Below are 24,961 nucleotides of genomic sequence, written 5' to 3'. Positions count from 1 at the left end.
GGACGGTGACTGTTCACGTGAACTAAATTGGAGCAGTTAGAATGAAGGGAAGAGTTTCTGTTTCATGCTAGTGGGACTATTTTTCTCTTTTCCTTTGGACCTTGTTGTGAAGTGAGCCTGTGGCTGCCACAACCGTCTTGCCACCAGCTTGAGAATGAAGTTTGTGCTGAAGATGATAAAATAGAGAAATGGGAAGAACCTGGGACCTTGGTGCTGTGGCTGAACACTTACCAACCCCAAACCTGCCTGAATGCTGAACTTTGGATTCCGGGAGATAAATGTCTTTAATGTTTCAGGCATTTTGCGTTGGGAACTATCTTAACAGATTCAGCAAGGTTGGACTAAAGATAAGGATGAGCTTTCACAGATATTAGTAATTTGTTTTTTTGTGGTTGGTTTTTTTTTTTTTTTTTTTTGAGACGGAGTCTCGCTCTGTCGACCAGGCTGGAGTGCAGTGGCGAGATCTCGACTCACTGCAACTTCCGCCTCCCAGGTTCAAGAGATTCTCCTGCCTCAGCCTCCTGAGTAGCTGGGATTAAAGGCACGCACCACCACACCTGGCTAATTTTTGTATTTTTAGTACAGGCGGGGTTTCACCATGTCGGCCAGGCTCGTCTCAAACTCCTGATCTTAAATGATCCACACACCTCGGCCTCCCAAAGTTCTGGCATTACAGACAGGAACCACTGCATCCAGCCCAGATATTAATAATTCAAAATGCACCTCAGTGGAGTAGACTGAAGAAGGGGGCTCTTGTCACTGTAATATTCAAGTAGAGGTTGGCAATGATTTAAAAAATATCCTTGAGTATAATTTGCACTAAATGATTCTTCAGGTTCTTTTAAACTTTGGTCATCTAAGATTCAAAAATAATTCTTACTAAAGTGTGACTGTCTGTGAAGCTGAACCTTCCCCAGAGAATTTGCATCATCCTCAGTGTGTTAACTCAAATGAAGCTTTTATTAGTTGAATGTGGAGGTGGGGGAGGTTTTTGTGTATGGGAACCTTCCAGGTGCTCCTTGCCTACTTGGTGTTAGTGGGCCACTCTCCTCTTCCCCCTACAGGGGTCTGTGTCTCTACTTTTGGAAGGTTGCTGAACCTGAACAAAGAGGAAATAAACTGTATTGTGACTGCAGGGTTGGCAAAACACGACATACAAAGGACTACAGTATCATGAGAAGGAAAAGTGAAAAAGAGGAAGGTGTTGAGGTGGTGGGCACAGGGGCTGAGAGGAATGGCGGAGAGGTGGCTCATAGGTTGCAAGATCACAGGGAAGGAATTTTCTACCTGTTTTAACCATGCTCCATTTTGACTCACACCCTCCTTCTATAGTGCATATTATTAAAATAACAGTTCAAAATGTTAATTATAGTATAGGCCAGGTGCAGTGGTTCAAGCCTATAATCCCAGCACATTGGGAGATCGAGGCAGGAGGATCCCTGGAATCCAGGAGTTCGAGACCAACCTGGGTGCCTGGGTAACATGGAGAAACCCTGCCTCTACAATTTTTTTTTTTTTTTTTTTTTTGAGACGGAGTCTCACTCTGTCACCCAGGCTGGAGTGCAATGGCACGATCTCAACTCACTGCAACCTCTGCCTCCTGGGTTCAAGCGATTCTCCTGCCTTAGCCTCCCTAGTAGCTGGGACTACAGGTGTACGCCACCATGCCCAGCTAATTTTTCGTATTTTCAGTAGAGATAGGGTTTCATCATCTTGGCCAGGCTGGTCTCAAACTCCTGACCTCAGGTGATCCGCCCACCTCAGCCTCCCAAAGTGCTGAGATTACAGGCATGAACCACTGCACCCAGCCTACCATTTTTTTTTTTTTTTTACATTAGCTGGGTGTGATGGCACCTGCCTGTAGTCCTAGCTACTCGGGAGGCTGAGGTGGGAGGATCGTTTGAGCCCAGGAGGTCGAGGCTGCAGTGAGCCATGATCACACCACTACACTCCAGTTTTGGCAACAGAGCAAACAAGACTTTGTGTCTAAAAATAAATAAATAAATAAAATTGTAATATAATATTGGCTATGCTTCTAAAAGCTACACAATTTCTCCATTCTAATTCATCACTCTGGCAAGACCTTTGTAAAAACTCTCACCTCCCTCTGAGGAGGTGAGAACCCCTGGGACAGATTCTTCTTGATCCTGATCCCAATGTTGATTAGGTTTCTAGTGGTTTCTATAACGGTACATAAATGAACAGTGAAAACCGTGGTTCGTCCTCATGCTTATGATTCCAAACCGGAAAGTGTGTCGTCTCACTTCATGTCTTGTATTGCACGTGACCAAACTGGGTTTGTTGGAGATAAATGTTTGCAGAAGGTCAAAGGCCTTTTGTGTGTGTGTGTGCGTGTGCTTAGTGAGGAGGTAGTTAGCAAGGCCAGTGGACTCAAAGAGCATCGGGGCAGGACAGACCCTCAGAAATCACACGGTTATTTTTCACTCTGTCTTAATACAGAGGAAGACAACTGGACTCTGCCAGGGGAAGTGGCTCACCCAAGGCCAAGTGGTGAATGGTGGGTTTTTGGACAATTGACCTCGGGGTATGAGTGTGAGAATGCCCAGGTTTTACTTCAGGGTATCATTTCTTAAAGAATTTGGATTTGCAAAGAAATCAACATGATTGGTTTTTTAATTGGTGGGAAGGGTAAATGCAAACAAGAGGCAAAAGAAGGTGGTGTGATAAGGCTAGTTACTGAGTTTGCAAATACTTTTATGTGTCACGGGGGCAGAAGATGGCTGAATCGGTGTTTCTCCCTGGTGATGGCAGTTCCCCCTCTCAAATACTGGGCATGTCTGGCATCAGGTGGGCGCAGTCCTTCCTCACTCGGGCTCGGAGGACCAGTGGAGAAAAACAAACTGTGTTCAGAGATGGGCTCGGTGCTCCTGCTGGAGGCTGTGTGATGAGTGGGCAGCCTGTTCTCCTACCCTGAGGCTTTCCCTCCACCTCAGCATGGCCCCCTCTTTCCTCAGATGGGAAGGCCCAGTTTGGGTTAGTCGGGAGGGTTCAGTCCGTCCTTGACTCTGTGCCCTCTGCTGTCCAATCTCAGGTTGACACCAGCAGCTCAAAGGTTAGATTCCAGCTCCAATACGGAAACTTAAAACTCCCTAGAAAAGTCCCTGTGGAATGGAAATTATTATTCTGGAAGATACAGCTTAACCAGCTTTGTAAGCTGTTAATTATTCAACAAAATCGATGTTTTTAAGTTTAATTTGGACTCTTTCAGTTGGAATAACTGAAGGTCATTCTTTCAAAAAAAAACCCCACACCAAAAATAAATAAATAAATAAAAGCCCCAGAAAATCCCTGTGTGTGTTTTTGCTGAACTTCTTGGAAAAGGGAGTTGGAAAACGGCCTCGGAGGCAGCGGTGAAAGAGGTAAGAGCCTGGCTTCCGTGTGTCTGGAGTTCCTTGTTGATTCTTGGTCCTTTCTGTCACGAAGACCTGAGGATCAGCAAGGCTGGGAGAGGCCTGAGCTGGCTCAGCTGGGGCCATGAAATCTGTAATGACCTCGGGTCATAGCCAGCCCAACGAGGGGACGCTCTGTGACTCCGCTAAGATGTAAGGGCCACCAACCCACAGTAGCCAGCAGTGACCACTATCAGTTGGCCAAAGTCAAAAAAAAAAAAAAAAAAAAAAAGCAAGGTCACACAGATAAAGACTAGCAACAAGTCCTGAGACAGGTGCTTCCAATGGATACAACATAGCAGAGTCTTGTCTCTCAGAGCCTGAGGATGATCCTGTTCTTGGGGTGAAGGTTCCCCAATAATGCTTGCTTTCAGAGGCGGATGGTGGTTTCACAGCTGGCACAGGACAGGCTGAGGACACTGCCAGTGAACCACGGCAAGCAGAAGAGAGGAGAGGAATTGTGGTTGTAGGTAGATTCTGGCACAATGCAACCCACCCTGGCAGCCTCTCCTGGAAAAAGCCAAACTGGGAAAGTCCCTCTGACCTTTCATTTGTAGGCAAACTGGTTTGGTCGTTTGAAGTGTGATCCTGCCAAACTGTGGTTTTAGGCCATGTCCCATGTCCCTGTGATGGCTTCATACAATTCTAATACGAGTATGCAACAGTAGGGGCTGTTCTTAGGCCCTAACTGCTCATAGAAGTACTTTGTGAATAATAAATTATTATTCTGATTGTTATTAATATTAATAACAGAGAAATGACAGAGAAATGACAGCTTCCTTTTATTGAGCACTTACTATGTGGCAGACACAGTGTTCAACAATAACAGTCCTGAGAGGTAGGAATTATAATTTCTATTTTATAAATAAGAAAAATGAGGCTTTAGGAGATCAAGCAACTTACCCAAGATAGCCAGCCAGTAATAGCAGGGACTCAGTCCGTTTACATAGACCCTAAACTCCATGTTTTGAAGCACTGCCATGTATGTGGTGGCCATGAGAATATGCCTGTCAGATCTCCAGTTGCTTTGAGTAGAACTGACCAAGGGTTCCTGTGCCACCCTCTGAATCCATCATAGCTTTCAACCAAGGCCCTGCTTCCTGCAGGCTGCTACCAGCCAATAACTGAGCATGGCAGGGATACTAGACCCATTTCTGGAAAACGCAAGACTCTCCAATGCCCAACTTCTGTTTGAGGACTCCCTGACAGATTTGCACAACTTTCCTTAGCCTGCTCAGTGGTCTAGGACGCTTCTACCCAACCTTCCTTCCCCCTCTTACTCATTCGGGCTCAGACAGCTGCAAGATTTTCCCACCCTCCCTCCCCATTTTCCTTCCCAGGCACTTTCCCTGACAAAATCCTTGTATGGCTGGGCACACTGGCTCACACCTGTAATCCTAGCACTTTGGGTGACTGAGGTAGGCAGATCACCTGAGGTCAGGGGTTCGAGGCCAGCCTGGTCAACATGGTGAAAGCCCATCTCTACTGAAAATACAAAAATTAGCCGGGCGTGGTGACACATGCCTGTAATGCCAGCTACTAGGGAGGCTGTGGCAGGAGAATCGCTTGAACATAGGCGGTGGAGGTTGCAGTGAACCGCGATCGCACAACTGCATTCCAGCCTGGGCGACAGAGTGAGACTGTCTCAAAAAACAAAACAAAACAAAAAACCTTATATGTTTAATCTCATTTTAGCCTTTGTTTCTCAGAAGACTGGGACTAACACAGTGTACCATGCAGAATTTTCAGGGCAGCTTGGTTTAGGCTGGTATCATAAATTAGAGGGTTAGACAGTTTCCTGTTTCTCTCCAGATTCCACACTAAAAGCCTCCAGGCACAAAGCCTTACAGTGGTCCTCCCTGACGTGTTGCTTTTCCTGCTAGTAACTTAGGTGGTTGGTCTTATCTCATTCATCGATTCATCCATTCATGCAAAAAGCATTTATCGATTTCTCACTATATTCTAAGCCCTGGGGATACAAAGTTGAATGAATGTCAGGGAATCTGTTCTCAAAGAAATCACAGTCTAGTAGAAGAACAATTTGGTCAACAGATAAGCAACACTAATTGATTTAACTTTATCTTGCACTTTTCAGTTTTCAAAGGGCTTCTGCATGTTGATCACTTAATTCCAATAAGCTTGTGCAACAGACCAGGCAGGCATAAAGAAACCCATCTTAAAGGAGAGGAAATTGAAGCTTAGAAATGTCAAGATTACCCAGGAAGTGGCAGAGGTAGGACCTGAATCCAGGTCTTCCGTGGCGCTGAATGTGCTTTTCCAGAATCTGTTAGTAACTGCATTTGTGTTGCTAGGAAATACTGTAGAATATCTTTAGAGTCTTGGTCTTAATAGCCCTGATTTTAATATTGGACTACTAAAGCCAGCAACTCCTGGGTTAAAGGAGTTTTAATTTCGGCCTGTATTTATGCAGAATTTGGAGTGCCATCTTGTTTCATATTTCTTTAAGCCCTTCACCAAGAAGCATCACGCCCCCACCTCCACCCAGCCTTGATCAAGCCACAAAGCCAGACGCAGCATTTCACCGTGAGGGATGAGAACAGAAAGTTATCCTTCCTGAAAGTGGAAAGTGAAACTGACCAGCCAGTTCCATCATTTCAGCTGGTCAGAATGCAAAGGGTCAGCATAAGTGGGGGAAAGTAAACACCATTTCAGCCTTCTGTGGGACTTTGACCGCTGAGTGGCAGAGAGACAAAAGGGAAGAAATTTTACTCTCAATTTCTTCAGCTTAGTTACTGTCAAGAGTTGCCTTCAGCCTCTCAGTTCTTGACTTAGTGAAAATAAATCACGTTTATGTGGCCTGCCCCAAACAAAGCCCATTTGTTCGTCCTCACACCAGTAAATCCAGACATCAGTGTCTGTCTAGATAAGAATTGATTCCCGAACCAGGAAACCAAGAAAAGCCTGTGAAAAGGCGAGTTATTAATGGCCTCATGACAAGCCTGCGTTGTGCCATTTGAACAAAATTTACATAGGGAGAGGAAGCACATTTATAAGTGTCGGAAAGAGATGAAGAAAGAGGAAGCCTTTCAGGGGGGCTGTGGTAGCTCCTGCTTCGTTAGCAACACTGGGGTTTCCTGAACGAGGAAACGGGGGCCTGCAGGCCTCCAGACCTGGGTGTCTGGGGGGGAGCACTTTCTCACAGGTGTGGAGATGGGATGCAGGTTGGATAGTGCTCCCTAAGGATCCTGATACACCCTGCCAATGAAGCTTTCCTGTGCTCTTCTGGTTGCCTGTACATGGTAGATGCAGCCCAAGACGCTGAATCCAGGATAGAGGTGGGTTTTGTGCAGCCCATTTACCATGGTGGGGAAGCAGATTTTCCTCCAACCCTTCCCAGGTTTAAATCCCAGAGACTGGTTGAGGGAATGTCAGTCTGTGGCGGGGAAGCAGCTCACTTAGCAGAATCTTTTCCCCTTTTGGGTCATGTTTTCTGACAGCAGCTGTTCCTTCTGTTCATCTGCTAACCAGATCTGGAGTTGGGAGCTTTGAATTCTACATGTGGTTCTACCATTAAACCAGAAGCTTATGACCTAGGGCCGGTCAGTTCATGGCCCATGCCTCTATTTTTCCATCTGCAAAATGGAGATAGTCATCTCTGTCACATGTGCCTGGAGACACTGAAAGGAATAAAGGAGAACAAATCAAAAAGTTCAGAGGCACTGGTGCGGAGACAACTCCAACTGACCCTTGGCTTCTTGGTTAAGGATAGAGCAGCTCTATTTGAGAAAGCTTCCTGAAGGTTGAACTTGGAAGAAAGTTAGAGGGCCCCAGCCCCAGCTGGGAGAGGACTGGGAGAGCCGCAGGCAGGTGTTATCATCGGTGGACAAGGGTGGGCACCACGGTGCTTTCATTGGTTGTCATGGCAGCCTCAGCTGTTTTGCTATTTTTGTTCAAGCTGAAGAGCAGGTAGGGTGGGTTGGGGAGGGGAAGGGAAAAGCTATAGTCCTTTGCTTTAAAAAAACAACAACAAGAAATGAGCACTTTGAATAGCTCATTTAGAGCTAATAGTTATTTATTTAAGGGGTTGGGGAGTGCTGGATAAAAGTCTTAGAGGCCTGAGGTCATCTCTCCTCCTGTCTTGCTCCCTTCATCTTGAACCTTAAGCACCTTGAGGAGGGCCAGGTGAATTACCTGATGAATGAAGAAAATACTGTTCCTTGTCTGTGCGAGCTGGAAACGATTTGGGCTGATGTCAGTAGATCCTTGACCCAGAACCCTCCACCCAGGGCTGCAAATTCACTGATGTGCAGTGAAATCAGGCAGCCTTAGGAGCCTGCATCTGGCACAGAACATTGGGATGGCAAACCGATTGCATATGATGGGTGAGCCCACCTGCATTCCAAAAGTGAGCAGCTCCAGCTGCCTCTGGAAGCCAGCATGGCAGTGTGGAAGAAGTGGATTCATTCCTCCTTCTTCATTTCTACAACTTTCTCTTTGTTTCCAGGGAGACAGTGTGACCACCATGACTGTATTTCTTTTCTTTGTTTTTTGAGACAGGGTGTCACTTTGTTTCCTAGGCTGGAGTGCAGTGGCACAATCATGGGCCACGGCAGCTTTGACCTCCCTGGGCTCAGGTGATCCTCCCACTTCAGCCTCCCAAGTAGCTGGGACTACAGTTATGCACCATGCCCAACTACATTTTGTATTTTTTGTAGAGACAGAGTTTCGCCATGTTGCCCAGGCTAGTCTCGAACTCTTGGCCTCGAGCGATCTGCTTGCCTTGACCTCCCAAAGTGTTGAGATGGTGTGAGCCATCGTGCCTGGCCATGAGTGTATTTAAAGTCTCAGTTAGGAAAGTGTCCGTAGGACTCTGCCTTATCTTTTTGGCATCATGAGGAGGATGATGATGACGGTGATGAGAAAAATGATTGATGTCGCTTCAATTAACTCACACTAACACCTCTAAATAATTGTCACCTCCTCCCTCCCCTGACGTTAGTGTCAGTAAGACATCTGGTGGGTAAGAACTTGGCATTCCACGGATCTCCTTACCATCAGTCTGATGACTGTATGTGACTTTGGGGGAAGCTGGTGACTTGTGGATTGGGTATACCTGTCACTCTCTGTTGGGGGCTTTGTAAGCGAAAGGGGTTAGTTGGACGGGAAATTCAATACCCAATAACCGAGGTGGGTGAGCAAAGGAGAAGAAAGACCTGTGGTGATGACTGAAATGAAAAAGCAGTCTTGATGTTTGCCAGGAAGGTAGGGGAAGGTGGGGGGTATTGAAACTTAAGATTTGAGTACCACCATTGCAAGCCTCTCACCTCCTACCCTGTGAACCCACATATATTTGCAGTAGAGCAAAGGCTCCTTCACTGGGATCCACACACTGGGAATTTGGACATAAGGCCGGGCCTGAGGTTTCCTTTTGTGCTTTCTAAGGACACGACAATAGCCGTGATGCTGAATTTCTGAGCTAATAGCCAGTGCAAACAAGATAAATGCAGTGTAAACAGGAGACATGTTTATAGCCTACTTCAGAATAATTTTCTAAGCATACTGTAAACCATGCTTGTGGTACATTTTCAGACATTGGTTAATTATAGCATCTTATTTGTTCCTGAAAGCAGATAGAGCAGGATGTTGGTAACACTTTGTTAGCCACTCGTTTGTGTTATTTTATGATCTGAAGGCAGCGCTTGCTCAGGGTGGGATGGGTGGTCAGCTACTCGTGTTCTCAATTTTGACTAGCCTTTACAAAAGAGCTGATATCTTCTGCCTGAATGTCTGGAATTATTTCAAAAAAAGCAAAGACAGTTTTCAACTTAAGAAAAAGAAACTGCATTTTCAATCTGTATTTTACAGAATTTCCTTTTCTCCTGAATGCTTTTTGCTGACAGGTTTTCAATATACACCCTGCATAGGATTCAGGGTCCTCTCAGACACCCAAACTCCCTTCCCTTCTCCCATAGCCCTTCCCCCATATAGAAGGTGTTTCCTGTGGCCCAGACACGTCATTTGTTCTTATGCCTTTGTGCCTTTAATCATGCTTTTCCTCTGCCAGGAAAGTCCTCCCAGCTCCTCTGTGTGGTCTCTCCAGTACCAGTGAGGACAGAAATTTTCTCACTCTTCCATTTCTTGAGGAGCCTGGGATAGGCTTTGCATATTTATTATCTGTTGATAAATAATGAGTATTTGTTGAAGGGATAAGGAAATGAACAATTAATTATTTTACTACTTTAAATAGAAAATATCATGCCTTTTTCACAGAAGGGTAAGTTCAACATCCCAACGCTATTTGACTGAGGGGAGCTTGCTTACTTCATCTCTTAGGAAGTTTTTCTCAACTTCTGAATTTTTCACGTGCAAGCACTATTCGTTTTCTTTTCTTTCTTTCTTCTTCTTCTTCTTTTTTTTTTTTTTGAGATGGTGTCTTGCTCTGTCACCCTGGCTGGAGTGCAGTGGCACAATCTCAGCTCACTGCAACCTCCACCTCCCAGATTCAAGTGATTCTCCCACCTCAGCCTCCCGAGTAGCTGCGACTACAGGCGTGTGCCACCATGCCTGGCTAATTTTTGTATTTTTAGTAGAGACACGGTTTTACCATATTGGCCAGGCTGGTCTTGAACTCCTGACCTCACGATCCGCCCGCCTCGGCCTCCCAAAGTGCTGGGATTACAGGCCTGAGCCACCGCATCTGGCCCCACTTTTCTAAGCACTTAGAAACATTAATTTAATTTAGTTCTATTTATAGTCTCATTGTACAGGTTGGTGCCTGGTGATAAGGTATCACATAATTCTCGTTTTTTTTTTTTTTTTTTTGAGACAGGGTCTCGCTCTATCACCCAGGCTGGAGTGCAGTGGTGTGATCTCAGCTCACTGCAACCTCCGCCTCCTGATTAGCTGGGACCACAGGCACACACCACCACGCCCAGCTAGTTTTTTGTATTTTTGGTAGAGACAGAGTCTCACAGTGCTGCCCAGGCTGGTCTCAAACTCCTGAACTCAAGCAATCCTCCCAACTCAGCCTCCCAAAGTGCTTGGATTACAGGTATGAGCCACCGCGCCCGGCCTCTCTATTTTTTCATGTGGGACCTCATCTTCCCAATTCGATTGGAAGCTCCTTAAGGTACACATTTGTACAGGACACACTTCTGGAATTCCCCTGTGGGATCCAGGCCAGTGCTAGAATGTGGCAGACGTGTTTGTTCAGTAGACACTTGCTATGTGACTAGGGGACTTCGTAGTAAGCTCAGGTTTTGGAACGTTTTATTCAGGGCTTTGAAAAATAGCTGTTTCATGATTTCATCATTGTGGCTTAGGTAGGATGAGTGAACACTGTAATAGCTGAGAAATTTCATCCTGAGTGGAAAAACCTCTGGAAGTTTCTCCAGACCTTGGGTAACTCTATATTCCTACCCCATTTGTATGGTGGTTAAATTTTATTATATTTTATTTTTGAGATGGAGTCTCATTCTGTCGTCCAGGCTGGAGTGCAGTGGTGTGATCTCAGCTCACTGCAGCGTCCACTTCCTGGGTTCAAGCGATTCTCCTGTCTCAGCCTCCTGAGTAGCTGGGATTACGGGCATGTGCCACCACGCCTGGCTGATTTTTGTACATTTTTAGTAGAGGCAGGGTTTCACCATGTTGGCCAAGCTGGTTTGGAGCTCCTGACCTCAAGTGATCTGCCTGCCTTGGCCTCCCAAAGTGCTGGGATTACAGGTGTGAGCCACTGTGCCTGGCCCCATGTGGTGGTTAAATCTGAGTCCTCAACTTAAAATACAAATGCAGAGGGAACGCAGCCCTTTCTTCTGCGAACCCCAATACCTGGGTTGCTTGTCTGCATCCTTCTAAGAAATCTTTGAATCTTCTTCATTGTTTTTTTCATCAGCCACACTGGAAGTCTTGGACATGAACCACGATACCCCCCTACTTCGTTCCAGCACAGAGACACACAGGTTCCCCTGACTGGCCCCAGTGACCGTTTCTGTTTAATTCCATTTTTGACTAGATTGATGGCAAGTTCTTAATTCTCAGTTGAAATTTATCACCTTAGTGTCCTTCTCTGTTCGCTTTCTTTTTACTTGTATCTAAAACTTGGAGAAAGAATTCTGCATGTTTGTGCTACAGGCCTTCATCCTGCCTTCCCACCTTGACTTTACCTTATTTAAATTAAAAAATAATCGGTTTAACAAAATGGAAGCAAAATAGCATAATGCAGCTTTTCCCAAACTTCAGTCATTTGAGAACCACCAACCTTGTTTTTGGCTTATGTTTGTACCATAGTGCTACTATTTTCTTCAATTTGTGTACCACACAATTCACGCATTTTAAGTGTACAACTCAGCAATCATTGGTGTATGAGGTTAATTTTTTTAAATTGTGGTAAAATGTAGGTAACAGAGTATTTGTCATTTTAACCAATTTAAAGTATACAATTCCGTGGCATTAATTATATTCACAGTATTGCACAGCCATCACCACTCTTTCCAAAATTTTTTCGTTGTACTATTAACTTAATGTTTTCTTTAAGTCGATTCATATTTTCTAAGTAAGTTTATTTTAAAAGGAAACTTTGCCACTCTACATGAAAAAACCAGTATCTCTTGATATAGATAGAAGGTAGATATAAAAATATAGATAATAAAAAGTACACATTGGTATTAAACTCTGTGGTATACAGATTCCTACAGAAGCTTGTGGGCTTCAGGCCCTGAGGTGTTGAAGGCATCCTTTTACTGGTTGAAGTCTTTCTTTTTGATATAAGTGGAACTGAAATATTTGAAAGGGGACTGCTTTCTTAATGTGTGATTCAGTGTTTTTTGAATGTTTGCTGTACACTTTATTTTTTTTTCCTTAAAAAATTCTTTGTCATCCAACTTGATGCTGTACACTCTAGAATCATCCCTGTCTCACCAGGGTGCATGGCGCATGGTATGGGAAACCCTAGCAGACGGATGACAGCGTGGGTTTGGTTAAATTGTTAGGTTGCCTTACGGCACACCCTGGGTGACTTGGACAGTGTACTTAGATTTTGGCTGTAAAATGTGCAGAATGATACCAAAGTTACTGTGATAAAATGGAATCATTTATGTTGTGTTTTGCATAGTTCCTAGCATATTGTAACTGCTCAAAAAATGGCAGTTCTGGTTGTTTTTAAGAACCATGCTTATTTATGCATTTCTCAAGGTTTAATACTGCCTTACAAGCGTAGTTAGCTTGTGTCCTCTGAAAAATATTCTCCCAGACCAGCAAACGTCATTCTTTTCCACACCCCTTCCAGAGCACCAACTGAGTACCAGATATTGTGTAGTGAAAAGGGGCAGTGAGCATTGTGGTGTGAAAGCTCAGCTGGAAAATGGGAGAGTGCAGCCTTGGGTTGGAGGCCACTAGGGCATGAAAACCCTGGCTGGTTCAATTGGCATGAAATATTTTTTGACTTAAACCCCATCCTTGGAATGTGCCCATCTGCCATGGTGGCAGGTCACAGCATACCTAACCAGGGCAGCATTGATCAGAACAAGGCAGCACCTTTGGGCGTCAGTGACAGCAAAAGCCCCAGGTTGTGTCTCATAAGCTGCGGAGTCACAACGCCAGACCAGGAATAGGACGTGATACCATCTTCCACTTCCCTGGGCCACATCTAGAAGGGAGGCAGGGCAGTGGCACCTCGGGGATGGGGAGTGGATTCCTACCTTTGCTCTGTGCTCCTGCTTGACCTTGGCTGAGTAATTTCATTCCTTCTGGGCACTGTATTTTCATCTATAAAATGGGAATAAGCATTGATTCCTATCTTACAGGGTTGTTTTGAGGATTAAATGAGATTAGGACTATTGAGCAGTCACCATAATATTTAACAAATGGGAACTTTGATCATTACCATTACGAGTAATAATAATGACTGTCACCAGCTCTTACCTAGCATGAGCTACCCCATGTAGCTTACTTGTGGGTCCAAATGCATACGTATATTTATTACATTTAAAATTCATACAGTTTTTTCCAGACCCAAATAGTGTATAGATTCCCCTTAAAGGAAATAAATATTATGAAGCTTTAGTGTCGACTAATCAATGATTTTGATGTTGTTTAAATATGCACAGACATATTTAACTCTTTTTTTATTTATATGTTCTATAGTCATACATCTTTAATTCTTTATGTTTATTGTTCTTTCCCAACTCTGAACACAAAACAAATGAGCAAGACACAAATACAGGTGTAAAATAAATAAAAGGCAAATCGACCACGTTCATTTTGTCATAGAGGATGCTGGTTTATTGTGGTAGCGTCCTGTGCACTGCGTGGAGGCTGTGGTACTCGCCAATCTGTAGGGAGTCTTGCTGCATCTCGCCTGGGTTATTTTGGGGCTTGGATCTCCCACCACATTTCTCTATTTAAAGTAGTGTACAGGAAAATCTCCTTGTGTTCAGTTGGCACAAATGCCTCATTTCCATATCATCCTGCCCCCTTCTTTCCTCAGTAACCTCTGACATTTAGCATAGCATGACCTATCTGTAAAGCGATTGCAGACACAAACACAGGCTCAGAATCCTGTGGCAGGACCCCTTTATAACGTGGTCATTCAGATAATCTGAAAAGTTCTTGCATCCCATTTAAAAGGCATTATCATCTAAATGAAGAGACCAGACACCGATTCTCATAAAAAACATATCTAAGGATTTTCTGCAGACCAGACACTGGTTTGAGAGACAGTGACTCATATACTGACTGGATCTCCAAAGTATTTGAAGCAGTCTTCAAAATTAAACACAATATAAAAAAGAGAAATAGGCAAGACCAAGGACCTGGACAGGAGTGTGAAAGAGGCTAAGAACCAAATTTGTCACCGAGCTACCTGGCAGCAAGGGCCAAAGGTGAAATATACCAATGTTCGCTCGTTCCTTTTGTCAAATAAAAGAAAGCACTCAAGTTCTCTGAAGCGACAGACTTTTCCTGCCATAGAATTCAAGGAGTATTTATTACATGAATCCTTTATAGATGACACTTTGAAGAACCAGATACACACAGAATGTCTTTTACAATCATTTCTCCAGAGTTTCTCTAGACTTTGTACAAGCTGAGAGGATATTATGAAATTTTAAAGCAGTGAGGATGCTATTGGCATCTGAATAATACTTTACACTGGGGAGGATGCTTGGGGTTTTCTGAGTACCTTCGCTCAAGCATTATTATTTGAGTCTCAGGACAGCAAAGGTGGCATTATCTTCAAAGGGGGAAGTGGTCCAAGAGGGATCTACATGTTCAAGTGGGAAGGTCTGAGACCACCCCACTCTGTCAGGTGGATAAGAGCAATACTTACGTCTGAGTGGGCATTTCCTTTAAGGAAACTTTTAATCTGCTGAAGTGCTTGGACCCTGGCCCTACTGGGACTCTGCCTTCTCCATAGTGCATTGTGGAAGAGGCCACTGTGGCTTGTCAATCAGCGCCACCAGAATAACCCTGCAGAATGAATGACATCCTGCTCGACTTCCTGAAATGAGTGAGCTGCTGGTGGCTATCCAAGGTGACTAAATGAATAGACCTACTGGAAGGAATTGTTTATTCTGTATGGCCTGTCTGAATGCTGGGAAATATCTGCCAAGTGCCGCACTATTAGCATCAATCTCATTTGTGTCAAGCTGGGCTCTTGGGCAAAATTATTAGCTAATAGATCGCATTGGTTTTGTGCCTATTTAAAAAAAATGATTAGCTAATAGATTCAGTTGCTACTTTTTCTGTTACCCTACCCCCATTATCAAAGAAATGCTTTCTCGCTATAGAAAATACTAACATACATAAAATGGTAGAAGGAAGGAGGGAGAGAGGAAAGAAGCATGCAGAATCCAGCCGCACATTTTCTTCTGACTTTTAAAAATGCATTTCTTATGTAATTGAAATCTTGCAGCATCTGAGATGTAATTTTATATCCTGCTTTTCTGCTTAGCATGCCGTAAGCTTTTACCCACGTCACTTAGAACTCTTTGAAAATAATGTTTTTAATAGTCCTTTTTTTTTTGAAACGGAGTCTCACTCTGTCTCCTAGGCTGGAGTGCAGCCGGTGATCTTGGCTCACTGCAAGCTCCGCCTCCTGGGTCCACACCATTCTCCTGCCTCAGCCTCCCGAGTAGCTGGGACTACAGGCGCCGCCACCACGCCTGGCTAATTTTTTGTATTTTTAGTAGAGACGGGGTTTCATTGTGTCAGCCAGGATGGTCTCAATCTCCTGACCTCGTGCTCCGCCCACCTTGGCCTCCCAAAGTGCTGGGATTACAGGCGTGAGCTGCTGCGCCTGGCCTTAATAGTCTTTTAGGTTGTTTTCAGTTTTTTCACTGATGCAAAACCTCTTGGTTCAGAATCTTTATTTTGGACTTTTATTTTCCTCCTTAAGAGAGACTTCTGGAAATAGAATTATGTGGCAAAAACTGTGAACATTTTAAAGGCCTTCTCTTTCTCTGGATGTGAACACGTGGCTTTCCAGAAAGATCGCAGTTTGTACTTCCCTCAGCAGCTAGGGAGTATCTGTCCTCCAGTCACCTTTACACAGCGCACTGTTTAAAGTTTAAAGTGTATTGAGTGTACTTCACAGCAGTTTCTAATTTGAGAAGGTAAAATAGCAAGACAGCATTGTATTTTCATTTGCGTTCTCATGATGACTAGTGAGAATGAATGATATTTGTTTGAATAGGGAGGTAATTTGTATTCCTTCTTTTATGAATTGTCTTTTTATTGGTCTTGGGGTATTTTTAAAGAGATTTCGTGACATCTTCATATATTAAGAAGATTAACCCATTGTCATTTTTACTTCAAAATTTTAAACTGTTGTGATTTGCCATTATTATTATTTTTTTTTGTGATGGAATCTCGCTCTGTTGCTCAGGCTGGGGGTGCGGTGGTGTGATCTTGGCTCACTGCAACCTCTGCCTCCTGGGTTCAAGTGATTCTCCTGCCTCAGCCTCCTGAGAAGCTGGGATTACGGGCACATGCCACCATGCCCGTCTAATTTTTGTATTTTTAGTAGAGACGGGGTTTAACCACGTTGGCCAGGCTGGTCTTGAACTCCTGACCTCAGGTGATCCATCTGCCTCAGCCTCCCAAAGTGTTGGGATTACAGGTATGAGCCACCGCACTCAGTCTGCCATTGGTTTCTTTGTTGAGGTATAATTCACATACCATCAGTTGATCCGTTTAAAGTGTACAATTCAGTGTTTTTTCGTATATTCACATATTTGTGCAAAATTCACCATAATCAATTTTAGAGTATTTTCAATCAATTTTAGAATATTTTCATCACCTCAGAAAGAAATTTCATACCTCTTAGCTATTGTCCCACAATCCTGCCACTCTCCCCAGCCCAAAGCAACCACTAATCTACTTTCCGTCTCTATAGATTTGCCTGTCCCATACATATCATATACTTGAAATCATATAATCTGTGGTCTTTTATGACTATCTTCTTTCACTTAGCATAATGTTTTCAAGATTCATCCGTGCTGTAGCATGTATCAGTGCATCATTCATCTTTATTTATTTATCTACTTAATTTATTTATTTATTGAGACAGCGTTTCCCTCTTGTTGCCCAGGCTGGAGTGCAGTGGTGCCATCTTGGCTCACTGCAACCTCTGCCTCCTGGGTTCAAGTGATTCTCCTGCCTCAGCCTCTTGAGTAGCTGAGATTACAGGCGCCCACCACCATGCCCAGCTAATTTTTTGCATTTTTAGTAGAGACGGTGTTTCACCATGTTGGCCAGGCTGGTCTCGAACTCCTGACGTCAGGTGATCCACCCGCCTCGGCCTCCCAAAATGCAGAAATTACAGGTGTGAGCCACTGTCCTGGCCTTATTTATCTATTATAATAAGAAAGTGTGCCTCTATTTATATAAAACAATGTGTTGTGTTGACATGTATTTCTCTTTATTGCTGAGTAATGTTCCATTATATGGACATACCTCATTTTGTTTATCTGTTCATCAGCTGATGGACATTTGGGTTGTTTCCACCTTTTGGCTATTAGGAATGATGCTGCTGCAGCATTTTGATTTTAGTTTTTTGTTTGTTTACTAAAATTTTAAATTCATGTTATCGAGTCTTGCTCATTTAGATTGTGATTTTTTTATTTGTTTGATTAACAAATCTTTTCCCAAATCACTAGTAAAATGTTCACACGTATTTTCTTTTTAATTTTTAAAATTTGTTTATTTTTATTTTGCATTTTAACTTCTAATCCATCTAAGTTTCATTTTGGAGTTATAAGAATTAGGAAGAATTGGGCTGGGCGCCGTGGCTCAAGCTTGTAATCCCAGCACTTTGGGAGGCCAAGGCGGGCGGATCACGAGGTCAGAAGATCGAGACCATCCTGGCTAACACGGTGAAATCCCGTCTCTACTAAAAATACAAAAAAAAAAAAAAAAAAAAAATATTAGCCAGGCGTGGTGGCAGGTGCCTGTAGTCCCAGCTACTCTGGAGGCTGAAGCAGGAGAATGGCGTGAACCCGGGAGGTGGAGCTTGAAGTGAGCTGAGATTGTGCCACTGCACTCCAGCCTGAGCGACAGAGTAAGACTCCGTCTCAAGAAGAAAAAAAAAAAAAGAATTAGGAAGAATCTAAATAATACCCCTCACTTACCCCTCTCCCTCATAGATAATATTTTCCGGCACCATCTGCTGAATTATCTGTCTCATTAGCCATTTCATTTAGTTTGTACTGATTGATCTTTCTCCCTCTCTCTCTTTCTTTCTTTCTTTCTTTCTTTCTTTCTTTCTTTCTTTCTTTCTTTCTTTCTCTCTCTCTCTCTCTCTCTCTCTCCTTCCTTCCCTCCTTCCTTCCTTCCTTCTTTTCCTTCCTTTCCTTCCTTCCCTTCCCTTCCCTTTCTTCCCTTTCTTTTCTTTCTTTTCTCTCTTTCTCTCTCTCTCTCTCTCTCTCTCTCTCTCTCTCTCTTTCTTTCTCTCTCTCTCTCTCTCTCTCACTTGCTTGACAGTGTCTCACTCTGTCACCCAGCCTGGAGTGCAGTGGCATGATCTGCAACCTCCACCTCCTGGTCTCAAGCAATCATCCCACCTCAGCCTCCCGAGTAGCTGGGACTGCAGGCACATGCCACCATGCCTGGCTAATATTTTTGAATAGACTTTATATTTTAGAGCAGTTTTAGGTTCACCGCAAAATTAAGTGGAAAGCATGCAAAGTTCCATGTCCGCTCTGCTGCCCCTACGTACACACAGCCTCCTCCCACCCCCATTAACATCCAGCACCAGAGTGGCACATTTGTTACCACTGATGAATCTACAGATTGATGCATCATTATCTCTCACCCAAAGGCTGTAGCTTATATTAGGATTCACCTAGTGTTGTATATTTTATTGGTTTGGACAAACGTCTAATAACATGCACCCACCAGTATAGTATCGTACAGAGTAGTTTCACTGCCCTTAAAAGCCTCTGTGCTCTGCCTATTCATTGTTTCTTTCCTCCTAACCACTGGCAACCACCGATCCATAGTTTTCCCTTTTCCAAAATGTCATATAGTTGGAATCATACAGTGTGTTTTCAGATTGACTTCTTTTTTTTTTTTTAAAGACGGAATTTTGCTCGTTTCCCAGGCTGAAGTACAGTGGTGCAATTTGGCTCACTGCAATCTTCACCTCTCAGGTTCATGTGATTCTCCTGCCTCAGCCTCCTGAGAGGCTAATTTTTGTATTAGCTTCATGGCCAGCTAATTTTTGTATTTTTAGTAGAAACAAGGTTTCGCCACGTTGGCCAGGCTGGTCTCGAACTCCTGTCCTCAGGTGATCCGCCTACCTTGGCCTCCCAAAGTGCTGGGATTTACAGGGATGAGCCACCGTGCCTGGCTCAGATTGACTTCTTTCACTTAGTAATATGCATTCAGGTTTTCTCCATGGCATATCAGGGCTTGCCAGCTCATTTCTTTTTGGTGCTGAATAGTACTATATTGTCTGGGTGTACCACACTTTGTCCATTCACCTACTGAAGGACATCTTGGTCACTTCCAAGTTTTGGCTGTTATGAACAAAGCTGCTATAAACATTTGTGTGCAGATTTTTGTGTGACTGTAAGTTTTCAGTTCTTTTTGGTAAATACTGAGGAGCACGATTGCTGGATTGTTTAGTAAGCTTGTGTTTAGTTTTGTAAGTCTGTCTTCCAAAGTGGCTGTACTATTTTGCATTCCTACCAGCAAAGGAGAAGAACCTCGGCAAAGGATGCAAGTTCTTGTTGCTCCACTTCCTTCCCAGCATTTGGTGGTGTCAGTGTTCTCGATTCTGGCCATTCTCATAGATGTGTAGTGCTGTTTCATTGCTGTTTCAATTTGCATTTCCCTGATGACATCTGATGTGGACCATCTTTTCAAGATACACAGATGGCTTCTTTGCCATCCATGTGTCTTATTTGGTGAAGTGTCTGTTCAGGTCTTTTGCCCTTTTTAAAAATCAGGCTTTTTGTTTTCTGCTTGTTGAGTTTTAAGAGTTCTTTGTATATTTGGAGTACAAGTCTTTTATTAGATATGTCTTTTGCAAATATTTTCTCCCAGATGACGGCTAATCTCTGCATTCTCTTGACAATGTCTTAGAACAGATCTGTACTGGTTTTTAATGCTGTTTTAAATCCCATATTAAGTGTTTATGGGAATGAAGCCTTAATTCTGGACTATCTCTTGTATTTAATTGCTCTGTCCATTCTGTTTTTAAATAGCTTTAATATAAAACAGGACAATCCTTTATTATGTTTTAAAACTTTACTAGAAGACATAATACCTGTATAAATGGAGGTTTCCAGGGTAGGAAAAAATTAGTATTATAAAGAAGAACATTGTCCCAAATAAGACTTTAAATTCAATTGAAAGAAGGTTGTGTGGCTTTTACTCTAAATATTATTTTAAAACTGAGGAGAGTTTTTTCATGGTTATTACTTTTTTTCATGGTTATTGATTTAGTCAGGTTTTTTACTTCTTTAAAGACAATTTTGATACTTTATATTTTTCTATTAAAATTGCATTAAGATTTTCTTTTCTTTTCTTTTTTGTATAGACAGGGTTTTACGATGTTGCCCAGGCTGGTCTCGAACTCCTGGACTTAAGTGATCCTCCCACCTCAGCCTCCCAAAGTGCTGGGATTACAGGCATGAGCTACCACACCTGGCTGCATTGAGATTTTCTAAGCACAGAGTTCTCACTTTAATATGAATTCTTACCATAGACTTTTCACTTCAATGTGTTTCTTAAAATTTCTTAAAATATGTGTAGTTACCATTCCTTTCTCATTTGACTAATTTATATTTTCTCCATTCTTTTCTAAGTTATATTTACTAGAGCTTTGACTCTTTGGCCAGAAGACTAGTGGGCCAGTAATTTGGGAGAAATAAAGGATTTTTCTTCATTGAACCAATGGTAGACTGCACTGTGGGTCCATCCCAAAGAGGTTATACCTGTGTGATATATTAGAATAGGTAATTGGAAAGAGGTTGAGCCATTCCAGCCACTGTGGCCACTCAGGATAGTATCTAAACAATTCTAGAGCGAGAAATAGTTCCAAGGAGCTTCTTTCTGTTTTAAGTAACTGACTGAATGTTTCAAGTCCTTGGGATTATTTTCTCATCCCAGAAGAACCTCAGAAATACTTTTTAAAATGGCATGTCCAGGAATCTAATAATAATTAACTGACACTTCATAAAATCCTTAAGAAGACGACTATGAATTGTCCCTGATCTTTTTGGCTTTTTCCATTACAAGCTCCTGTGCTGGGTGAGGGCTCCTTGGGTGGCACGTATAGCTCTGTCCAGGGTGATGGGCCCTGGCTGTTTTAGAAGTGATCAGTCAAGGAGAGATGGGTGTGAGGAAGGGCATATCCAGCAGAGAAAATGGCAGCCTACTGTGTTAGCTTTTGCAGGGAGTGAGGGGAGAGCCAGAAGGATTAGAAAGGAGAGTTGGAGGAGACTGATGGTTCTGATGCCCAGCTAAAAACCATATCGCCTTGCTTAGAACACTCTGGGTCCTTTGCTCTACGTCTTAACACTCGATTCTCCCTGACGTACAGACAAAGACAAAGACCTGGCAGCATTCAAAGAGGCCTTCTCAAGTAGCATGTCTTGGGAAAAATCATGGAGGGGGAATAGTGGCAAGAGTACACGCCTCTTTGCCCGTTGCTCCCTAGGGCAGCCCATAGACATTCAGCACTCAGACGCCAGGCTCTGGGACGGCACCTCCACTCTAGGCTACTGAGATTTTAAGCTGCATGGCTAGGGAAGAAGTCCCGGCCCCTCCACTGGCCTGAGCAGGCCAGGCGTCAGTGCCTTATAGTTACAGCAATAGGATACAGTGGTACTGTGGCCCTGTAGCCCTGCCCCCACCTCGGCCTTATGGTTGTGGAAGCACAGCCTCTTCCTAGCATGACCTGGGGTCTAGGGTGAAAGCCTGTGGTTACAGCTTTCTAGGGTGCCTATCAGCAGCTGATTCGTAACCCTAGCATTCTACCAGGACAGTTGCCAAAAACTCTGCAGAGGCCAATTTTCTTCCAGGAAACCAGGCTGCAGGAATCAGCCAAAGTAACCCTTGCCTCTCACCTCCTCTGTCCTTTTAGATGATGGACTCTCTGAAGGCAGGGTTAGAGTATGATTCATCCTCGGGTTCCCTCAAGTACCTAACACATTTGGCTGGTTGTATCAGTGGTTAAGGAATGAATAAGAGCAAGCCCAAAAAATAAACTGGTGAAACTTCTCTCAACCATTCTTTTTTTTTTTTTTTTTTTTTGAAACGGAGTTTCGCTCTTGTTACCCAGGCTGGAATGCAGTGGTGCAATCTGGGCTCACTGCACCCTCCACCTCCCAGGTTTAAGCGATTCTCCTGCCTCAGTCTCCCAAGTAGCTGGGATTACAGGCATGCGCCACCACACCTGGCTAATTTTGTATTTTTAGTAGAGACGGGGTTTCACCATGTTGACCAGGCTGGTCTCGAACTCCTGACCTCAGGTGATCCACCTACCTTGACCTCCCAAAGTGCTGGGATTACAGGCATGAGCCACTGCGCCCAGCCCTCTCAACCATTCTTAACCATTTTGGGATTCTGTCCCTCTTTGGCGACCTGATGAATGCTTTGATCTATCTCCAGAAAAGTGCAGGCAAATACATACACATGTGCATGCATGTGCACACACACACACAATCTTGCACACAGCCTCACAGGTAGGTCTATCAAAGAACAGATTCTGGTTAAGAGCCCCTACCTTAGAGCTCTGGCAGGTTCTCAGCAGCGTCTTATTCTGTGCCAATACCCCACACATTTTCTCACTCCTGCTCACCAGCCCTGACTCTGTGCATGCTCTAGTCTTTCCATAGTACAGGTGTTGCCTGTGGAGCCTGGTTAGATTTGTCTAAAGTTTGTTGAAGATGATTGCTTTTCACTTTTGCTTCCAGAGGGGATACATTGGCTAGCCATAACCTGGAGACATAGTGGCTTTCTGGACAGTGCAGGTTTTACTTGATGTTCCAAGAATGACCTTTAAGTGGGCAGTCTGTACTTGAACCCACCTAAGGGGAAATGGCCTTCCTTCTTTCCTCACTCCTCTTCATCCCTGCAGGAAGTCTGCAGGTAAAGCTACCGGAAACCCATTGGTTAAGACTAAACCTGCGGCGTCACACTTTCTGGCTTTCCCCTCCACCATTGTCATCCTTCTTACTGTCATCCTGCCCTGTGGCCTGCATGCTTGTTGGCTTTTCTTCATTAGGTCCCCTTTCATGATTTCCTGAGTCGGTCCCTTCTGCTTGTATTGGTTTGACATTCAGAGCCGTTTCCTATTTTGCAATATTTGGGGCTCTCATGGGGTGGAACGTGTCCACCAGTTCTCCTTCCTGCCGTTCCCATTCAGCGGTGTCCTCTATTCTGTAGATTCTGGCTGTGACTCAGTCACTGACACGGAGCCTGAGGACGAGAAGGTTGTTTCCTACTCGAAGCAGCAGAGCCTGCCGACGGTGACTTCGCCTGGGAACCTGATGGTGGTGCAGCCGGACCGCATTCGCTGTGGGGTAGGCACTGCTGGGGGCCTGGTAGCTGGATGTCAGCACTTGGGCTTTTCAAATGCATGCATTTACTGCAGTAAAGAGAGTGGGCTTTCCTGTTGCACCTCGGTATAATTGCAACCTTCCTTTGGGATTTCTTTTGGGTACCCTGTTACCTGGGCCCTGGAGACACCCAGTTCCCCTGAGTAAGAGACAGACTAGCCCAGGGAGATGTGTGTCATCAGTCTAAGACTTCTGTTCTATGAATCAGTAATAACATAGAGCACCTAGGAGACGGTCTGACAGGAGCATTCCAGATACTAACGCTAACCCTAGTGTTAGAGACCTGTGTCTGTTCCTGGTAGCCTGGTGCTGGGAGGAAGGAAATGCTTGTTGGACATCTGACAGCTTGCTTCTCCAACGCTGGCCACTGCCATGGCCCAAGGAAGTGCCTTGAAGCTTGATGGCTAAAACCCATTGGCCAATATTGCTTTTTAAAAGGATCAGATCAATGCCATACATCATATGACTAGCATTTTCAGGGGTGGGGCATACATTACAGATGACTTGAGTATGAGGGTTCAACTGATGAGCCACTGCCATTTGAATCCTACCCTAGTACTGATGGTTTTTCATTATTTTTCCTTTCCTAATTAAAAACGTGTGGCATTTATGATAGTTCAGAGCAGCAGAATGCTTCCTTTATGGATACAAGCTCTTTGCTAAGCTGGCTTTGTGGGCTCCTTGAGGCGAGAGGGCGTGGGAGCCTTGGCAGTGGGCAGCACTGGCTTCCTCACCCTTGTGGGTGGTTTTGTGCAGGCTGAGGCCATGAGGCATTGGGCAAGCACTTCCTACATGGGGTTGCCAACTGTTTCTTTGGGCCAGATTTAACTGATAGACATTGTATTTGTCTGTTTTCATGCTGCTGATAAAGACATACCTGAGACTGGGCAATTTACAAAAGAAAGAGGTTTAACTGGACTTCTGTGCCTCATGGCTGGGGAGGCCTCACAATCATAGCAGAAGGCGAGGAAGAGCAAAGGCATGTCTTACATGGATGGCAGCAGGCAAAGAGAGAGATAACTTGTGCAGGGGAACACCTCTTCATAAAACCATCAGAGCTCATGAATCTCATTCACTATCATGAGAACAGCACAGGAAAGACCCACCCCCATAATTCAATCACCTCCCACCAGGTTCCTCTCACGTGGGAACTGTGGGAGTTACAATTCAAGATGAGATTTGGGTGGGGACACAGCCAAACCATATCAGACATGTTTGGTTTGGACTGCACAGTGTTTATTTATTTATTTTTTGAGACAGAGTCTCTCTGTGTCATCCAGGCTGGAGTGCAGTGGTGAGATCTCAGCTCACTGCAACCTCTGCTTCCCAGATTGAAGTAATTTTTGTGCCTCAGCCTCCCAGGTAGCTGGGATTATAGGCACACACTACCATGCCCAGCTAATTTTTTTTTTTTTGTATTTTTAGTAGAGAGAGGTTTCACCATGTTGGCCTGGTTGGCCTCAAACTCCTGGCCTCAAGTGATCCATTCACCTCAGCCCCGCAAAATGCAGGGATTACAGACATGTG

The 24,961-nt window shown here is 44.0% G+C and overlaps 1 protein-coding gene across 7 annotated transcripts in view; it reads left to right on the top strand.

Annotated features, from left to right (window-relative positions):
• The window catches only part of PIK3AP1 (phosphoinositide-3-kinase adaptor protein 1), a 126,833-nt gene that overhangs the window by 39,190 nt on the left and 62,682 nt on the right, over positions 1 to 24,961 (top strand). For 6 of the 7 annotated variants that reach the window (XM_045361296.2, XM_005566088.4, XM_074002314.1 and 3 more), the window contains one exon: positions 23,262 to 23,398. In XM_045361296.2, coding sequence (XP_045217231.2) covers positions 23,262 to 23,398 — 137 coding nt within the window. Of the gene's footprint in view, positions 1 to 6,448; positions 6,707 to 23,261; positions 23,399 to 24,961 lie in introns of those variants that run through there. The other variant, XM_074002316.1, reaches the window with a different exon arrangement.

The sequence above is a fragment of the Macaca fascicularis genome, chromosome 9, assembly GCF_037993035.2.
Source record: "Macaca fascicularis isolate 582-1 chromosome 9, T2T-MFA8v1.1".
In the NCBI taxonomy this organism is placed as follows: Eukaryota; Metazoa; Chordata; class Mammalia; order Primates; family Cercopithecidae; genus Macaca; species Macaca fascicularis.
Note: the sequence above shows the minus strand (reverse complement) of the source record. Positions and strands in the feature narration are given on the sequence as shown.